At 35.5% G+C, this 7,726-nt stretch overlaps 1 protein-coding gene across 1 annotated transcript in view; it reads left to right on the top strand.

Annotated features, from left to right (window-relative positions):
• brms1la (BRMS1 like transcriptional repressor a) overlaps window positions 1-5,481 on the top strand; it is a 32,976-nt gene extending 27,495 nt beyond the window's left edge. The window contains exons 8-10 of the mRNA XM_072568901.1: window positions 746-785; window positions 874-997; window positions 3,750-5,481. Coding sequence (XP_072425002.1) covers window positions 746-785; window positions 874-997; window positions 3,750-3,867 — 282 coding nt within the window. The 3' untranslated portion in view covers window positions 3,868-5,481. The remainder of the gene's footprint in view (window positions 1-745; window positions 786-873; window positions 998-3,749) is intronic.
• Window positions 5,482-7,726: the final 2,245 nt, after the last annotated feature.

The raw sequence follows: 7,726 nt of genomic DNA on the forward strand, positions 1-7,726 counted from the left end.
ATTTCAGTTCTAGACATCTCAGTATGGGTTCCTCAGGTTAGTATCATAGGACCAACCATCTTCAGCTGTTTAATTCGTGATCTTTCCTCCATCATCAGACCAAAGTGCAGATGTTCCCTGTGCAATGTTTAGTACCATTTGTTCTGCTGCGACCAGTTCTTAACAACTGAATCCAAGTTGATTGAAAGCAGATCTGGACATTTTTCACAAGTCTACTGCAGTCAGCAATCTAACTTAATTGACAGGAAATTTGGTGGACCTGAGGAGTCATCATATTTTAACATATTGTTTCTGGACCTCGGTCCAGATGGGTTGTGTTTATTAATTTTTTTACTAAAAAGCATAAGTGTTTTCAGAACTTTATTGAAATTCTGTCATGTTGATCAGTTTAGACTTGAAGCTATCTGATTTGGCCCACCATGTATAGTGTGCCTTAAACAGGTTACTTTTAAAGTTTTTTTTTGCTGTCTTGGAATGATTTTGATATAGTACTTGTATCATTGTTTCTCATGATGCATGTCACCATTTAAGTATTTAATTTAACTAGTCTTTCATTCCAGTCAAATGCTCCAATTAGTTTTTTTTTATTTTGTATACCTTAATTATTTTCACAACCCCATTCCAAATTATGGAATAAAATAGATAAACTAATGAGTTTTTGTCTGTGTGCGTGAGTGAATGAGAGATAGAACTCCTAAAATCTTTCAGCGTGTTAAATTTAATACACTGAATTTTGTTTCATTAGGCAATGGCTACGCTTGGACCACATAGAGTTAAAGCAGATGGTGAGTTGAAGTATAAAATTTTAATAATACTCTAGCATTTTATTACTGCCATTAAACTGTATTTACATTTTTTTCATTTAAACTTTAGCATCCAAAACAGAAAAACAACTTCACAGTGCCAGATCAGAAGATGGCAGGTTATTTTACGATGGGGAGTGGTACAGCCGTGGGCAGACTATATGTATTGACAAGAAAGATGACTTTCCTATAAGGCAATTATGTTTTTTTTTCTTAAATTATTGAACTATTTGCAATTGCAGCAAACTTTGTTTTAACCGGCACATTATGAACTTGCACTCTTGATAAACTAGCAAAATTTGTATACTCTGAACCGGATGTTTAGAGTATTATCGCTATCTCCGCGATGTCCAAGTAGTCAGTTGAAGGTGCGACTGAGAAGGCTCTCTGCCATTAAATTTTATAACAGGCAAAGTTGCTTTGTTATTGAAGGATTTAAGCTTTAAATGAAGTGAAACAGCAAAGTGCATACCCACTGCATTACTTTTCTTTTATTTAGTGTGTACTTTGACATTGATTATGTGGACTACTTGATCAACCAGAATATTTTATCAACTGGCACACTCCTGGTACCATAGGTGCTGGTTAATAAAACGTTTCCTGTACTCAATTTGTTGACTAACTGTAATTTGGAGATATTGACTTAATCCATACATGAAGAAGTTGTTTCCTTGAAAGTATGTTCAGCCTCATTGCTTATTTTCACCTAACAAAGCTTTGATCCTACAGTAAATGTTACAAGTTTGGCCAAGTTAGTTCCTTCTAATATAATAATAAAGATACCAAGGATTAATTTGTGGTGCGGCGTAATAGTTTATTTTCCACTATTAAATTTCCAATCTTAGATGTAGTTTTATGGAGGAGGGCTCACAATCTTCACAATTGGCAGTCTGAAATAAAACAGAAAATATCAGGAATGCACAGCAGGTCAATGAAAAGAAAGTTAACATGCCCAATTCTGATGGAAGGCCATCAACCTGAAAAGGTAGCAATGTAATCGTGTTTTAAACTGGCGAGGGGAGGGGTGTTGGGGGAGCGTAGATGTTGAGAGTGAGACTAACAACAAAAAATCTGTTATGCGCAAAGCGGGAGAAAGTAAATTAGAGAAGTATTCAAGGGACACAGGAAAAAGGAGTGGTGATGGGACCAGTAAGGAAACAAAACCATTGTTTGAAGGAGGTGTGAAAAGTCAGTCATGAATAACTGCTATTCAGAAGTCATTGGCATTTGAACATAGCAACATAAGGACAGGAATATGCAATAGAACTGCCTGTAGGCATATTTGGCTGACATTATACTAATAGCACTATAGTTATCCCACATTTAAGACTTCTATTAGGTTTCTTTAAAAAAAACTCTAAGAAACAGTTGAACTGAGATTACTTTCCCATTGCAAACAATGTAGCCAGGGTGGGTTAAAGTCCTGACCTATATCTTGTACAATTAAAAACATATTGGCTGCTTTGAACCTAGTTACTCTTTGGAGAGTCTCTGTTGGGCCAAATGGCCTGTTTCCTCACTGTAGGGATTCTATGATTCTTTAAAATGTTAAAAATGGACTAAGCATCCTTAGTAACCATGTGCTATAGTTCTTGGCACATGTGTGTTAAACTGAGGACAATCTGCCTATTTGGTTCCTAATTTACAAGCTACATTAAAATGAAGTGCACTATTGGAATGCCCTTTAAACTAAGATGTGGAGATGCTGGCGTTGGACAAGGGTGGACAAAGTTAAAAATCTCACAATATCAGGTTATAGTTCAACAACTTTACTTGAAAGTACAAGCTTATACCCTATACCCGAAACGTTGACTTCTCCACCTGTTATTGCCTGGTTTGCTGTGCTCTTCCAGCCTCCTGCATGCCTACATTCCATGATAGGACAACACTTAACAATTGAGTGTGCTAAAGCTAATCTGAAAATTATTATTAAGTGTATCAATCAGTCTTGCAATGTTGGTTTTCATTTGCTAAAAGCTATGTGTATTCATATGCAAGGCCATGTCCTTCGCAAACAGAAAGAACATGCCCCATGTTTCACTTTTTCAATTAAACAAAGGCTTGGTGAATATCTGTTCCTTTGGTGCATGAATGATTTGACCAATCAATTCAGGACCTTTTTTTTAATATAAATTGTTGTTCCTTTTGAAATTGTGTTTTTGTTTTCCTTTATGAGTGCAAGACTCCAAGCTTGAACAACATTTCTGTTTTTCAGCTGTATTCTAGTGTAAGTAATGTCCTTTGTAGTACAGCTATGTGTATATGTAACTTGGAAGACATGTATGCTGCTTCTTATTCCTTGCAATCATCCCACTTCATACACTATTTCTCACCATTCAAAAGGAGAGTCCAAAATCAGTTACTCATCTTAATGCAGTGCTGCTTGGCATTTGACCCCTGGGCTAGGCATGCTGTAGATGACTGTTACCCACACACCTTTCAATTCCGAGCAATTGGTAACTTTTCTTTGTCAGTGATTACGTCTGGTATATGAGGACAACATGCTTGTAACAGACAAATTTGGAAAACAAAATTGGTTAAGGGCTGGTCTATTCAACCAAGAACAATAAGTTTAGCTTGTCAATAATAGTTTGTAACATTATTTTCTCCCTACATCCATTTCTGCCTTCCTCACACACTATATGCAGGTGATTTACAAAATATCTTCATTTAATTTTTTCTCTATTTAACGTTTTTCAGGTTTTGTTGCAATTTGCATCAGATACCAATGACTCACTGGATTACCTATACTTTAAGATGAAGGATTGCAGCTAAGACTGTAAAATTATGGTGTGAAATTTAATGGTTTGAAACTGCTCATTCTTTATTTTGGATATTTGTGCACTCTGACATTATCACTAAACAGAACATTAGAATGTTCTGAAAGTGTCCTAAGAAAATATTCTCAATCAAAGGAATAATTTAACTTTTTGGATTTATTTTTAGTGCCACAATAACAACCATCAACAACGATGAAGTATGGTTTAAGAGGACAGACAACAGCAAATCAAAACTTTACATTTCTCAATTGCAGAAAGGAAAATATACCATCAAACATATGTAGCTTCATAGTGCTAATGTGAAGTGTCTTTTTGTATGAATTTTTTGTATTGTCTACAATAATGAAGGTGCTGTGACATCTCGATTAAAATTAATGAAAAACAGTTAATTCCATTTGCAAAAATATCTAGTTTATCTGGTGAGGAAGAGTTACTTGAGAATGAAATACTTTATATATGTCACCACCTTTTTTTCCATTAAGTAAACCAAAATTTGTATTTGTTTATTATCATTGTGTACACTTCAACTACTCCCCCTCTTGTTTGTACAAATGAAAGGATTTATTTTGTCAGATCTGTGACCTCTGCTTCAAGAAACTTGCTTCAAGCTATACCAGAGGCAAATAAGGTACCTATTCAGTGTATACTTGCATTGCTTCTGAATTTGAGACCCCCAATAGTGCCAAACTCTACCTTGTCCCACCTGTTACCGTTGAACCACTGAACATTAGACACCATCATATTCATGTAGTACCCGGTTGTACCTGATTAAAAAATCTGATGGTACTTAAAAGTTTTCAATCAATAATTTAGTCCTTTACACTGGTGTCCAACACATGGTTGTTGTGTTAGAATGGACCAAACAGTGGATGGAATAAATGTGAAAATGCTACAGTGTTAACAGTTGGCCTAATGTGTAGGATGTTACATTATAGAGCCATATTTGTTTTCATTTTCTGAATTTCAAGTTTAGCAAACAAAGACACAAATAGATCATGGTGCTTTCATCCAATTGTATTGTCTTTACCAGTTACTGTCTTTTAAGAACCTTATAAGAAAATAAGACGTTTGAAAGTGTGCAGTTTGTTGGTAAATACATTTGTCAGTTGTTTATTTTCTTGAATAGTTTTTGTGATTTTATTTGTGGAAATAATTTGAACAAATTGAATGACATTTCCTGAGCATGACCAGACTTTATTTTATATAAAGGCAGTGAAATTGAATTAAGTACTTATTTCTGCTTGTGGTTTTGTGTAAACTGCAACTTTTTTTTTGTTGGTTCAATATGCAGTATATTCTTGATGAAATATAAGCAAGAAAAGTTACATAATTCTTCTAATTGGTTGGATGGTAAAATCTTCCTACTACACCTGATGAATTTAGAGAATTTCCTGCCATTTGATGTATTGGCTACTGCATGTAAATGAAATAAGACAATTAAAGTGAGGTCCAATTAAAGTTTTTCACCCTTCACCATGTGCTATCATTTGTGCTAGAATAATCTCTTGGTTACAAAGCCCTGCTCTTATACACACACCTTGTTTATTGAAGGATTTTACCTTTTGTTGAGTGTGCCTACATGTAAAATAAGTGTATAATTGTCGGCACAATATTGTAAAGCTTCAATTGTCACCTCTATTTCTCTCAGTATGGTGTGGTCTCGCTGGTTTGAGAAGCACCTAGATATGAATTGTCTGGGAAATTAATTGCTGTGTGTAGACCTATCATGAATTTACAATTTGTATGCATTTCCTCAGTCTGTGTGCAACGTGAACAAAAATGATGGACATTGGTTACTTTTGCATGAAAATGGAATTTTAAAATTTCAAATGGGTCATGAACAAACTTTATTATGCAAGTTGTGTTTATTACCATGTTAATAAAAACCCTTTTTAGTATTTTCTGGCTTGCTTTTACATCATTCCATGCATTGAAAAATTTCAGCTTTTGACAAGGTTACATAGATAAAATAATTTTACAAGACTTATTATCTGTAGAACTAGAAAGTTCCAAATTGTCTTCAATTCTTGTAACAACAGATAAGTGTCCCAATTTGCTATGTACATTTTGGCTAGACAAGCAGGAGGCTGAAAGAATACAGCAAGCGAGACCGCATCAAAGGTGGAGAAGTCACTGTTTTTGGGTGTAACCCTTCTTCAAGACTGGAGTTGGGGTAGGGGGAGCTGCAGATAAAGGGGAAGGTGGGGTCAGGGTGGTAAAGTGGGGATACGTGAAGACAGGTAGAGGGTATGACCTAGTTGGTCAATGACCAGAATGAATCCGGTAGGGGGCTGGGAAGTGAGTCGGGGGAATGGAAAGGAGATTATTTGAAACTGGAAAACTCGATGTTAAGTCCTCCAGACTATAAGCAGCCCAGGCGGAAGGTGAGGTGTTGTTCCTCCAATTTGCAGTTTGTTTTGTGTGGCAATGGAGAAGATCAGGATAGTCATGTCGGACAGGGAGTGGAAATGGGAATTAAAATGGGCGGTGACTGCGAGGTCTGGTCAGCCCCTGCGGGCCCAGCTGAGATGTTTGGCAAATTATTCCTTAAGTTTACATTTGGTCTCCCGATGTAGAGAAGACCGCATTGGGAGCACCTGATGTGGTAAATTAGGTTGGAAGAGAGGCAGGTGAACCTCCGTTTCACTTGGTGCAAGGACTGTTTGAGGTCCTGGATGGAGATGAGGGGGATGGTGTGTTGGCAGGTTTTGTGTCTTTTCTGGTTGTAGCTCAACAAATAGTTTTTCAGTTTCATATCTGATAGGCCCTCCTGTACATTTTGGTGGCCTGTGGAGTAAATGTCATCTATACATTAATTATTGTGCAGGACTTAAAAGCAATCCTGAGGCTTGTTGGCTGGAATTAACCATTTTCATTAAAAGAAAATTCAGGAGTACACATGAGATTATCTGCATTCAATATTCCTTCAGTCTGTATGAAGGCATTCAGATAATTAGTTGAATTTCATTCAATTGAATAGAATCATTATTCAAGTAGCACATCATTCAGGAATGATCATTAAGTCTCCACTAATTGAGACCAAAATTACTAAAACCTGCAGTTGTTTAGAAAATCTTATGGAATAAGTCACTGTAAATTTACCTTAATGCAATTTCTCATTTAAAAATGTGTGTACCATGAGCTGTATTTTTAATGGTGTGGGTGGCAACTTTGTTTACAGCCCTCAACCATAAAAGAATTTTATACTACCATTACCAAATATGCTTTTCAACTTTGTCTTTAGGTGAGTAAGTCTTCAAATGTTGCTGATCCCTCAGTGTTTTAAGCAAGTGATGACCTTATTTGATTTACTGCAATACTAATCAAATGTTAAAAACAAAGTGATTATTATGTGAACAATTTATCTTTTTGTGAGAATTTGTGCTGGCTGCTGTTAGACTGGAGTTATTGTGTGCAACTAGGGTCAGTTTGAGTCTGTCTGTTTAACCAGTGTCTATTTTTGTACATTGACATATGGTTGGCACACTTGCCAGAAGTGACATATAAAAATGAGAGCATTAGAAAATTAAAATTATTTCAAAAGTTATAAGTATTTTCTATTATCTTTATTTGACATTGAAAGATTTTTATTTCCCTGTCTCAATTAGGTTATGATGGCAAATTATACTGTACTTAAGTAATTGTGCATTGCTGGTTTACTTCCAAATGTAGCCCGGTCTCTTAATCCACAATAGCCAAATCCTGCAATATTTTAGCAATTTACATCCTGCATTATTCAATCACTGTCAATTTGTGTTGTTCAATGCTCTTTAAAATGAATACAGTAAGTTTTTTGTTCTTTTTTTTTATCAATGACTGATTACTGTCTCCACAACAAGCACACAATTGTAGATAAATACAGTTGGATGCATTTAAATAAATAAACTACTGCAGACCAGAGGTGGAATATATATGTTACTTAATGCTGCCTCAGGATTGAATCTGGATAGATGAACAAAAAAAACTAACCTGCAACTTGAATAAGCCTGAGTTCAGACAATCCTATAAAAGAATAATGCAAAACCTCACCACCTTAATTGTCTAATTTGTGATCAAACTCTCCCTTTGTATATTAATCTATGTATAAATTATATATGATGGCAGTGATCATGAGTATTATTTGGAAAATCTAAATCAGATGAT

The sequence above is a fragment of the Chiloscyllium punctatum genome, chromosome 4 (assembly GCF_047496795.1).
Source record: "Chiloscyllium punctatum isolate Juve2018m chromosome 4, sChiPun1.3, whole genome shotgun sequence".
Lineage (NCBI taxonomy): Eukaryota > Metazoa > Chordata > Chondrichthyes > Orectolobiformes > Hemiscylliidae > Chiloscyllium > Chiloscyllium punctatum.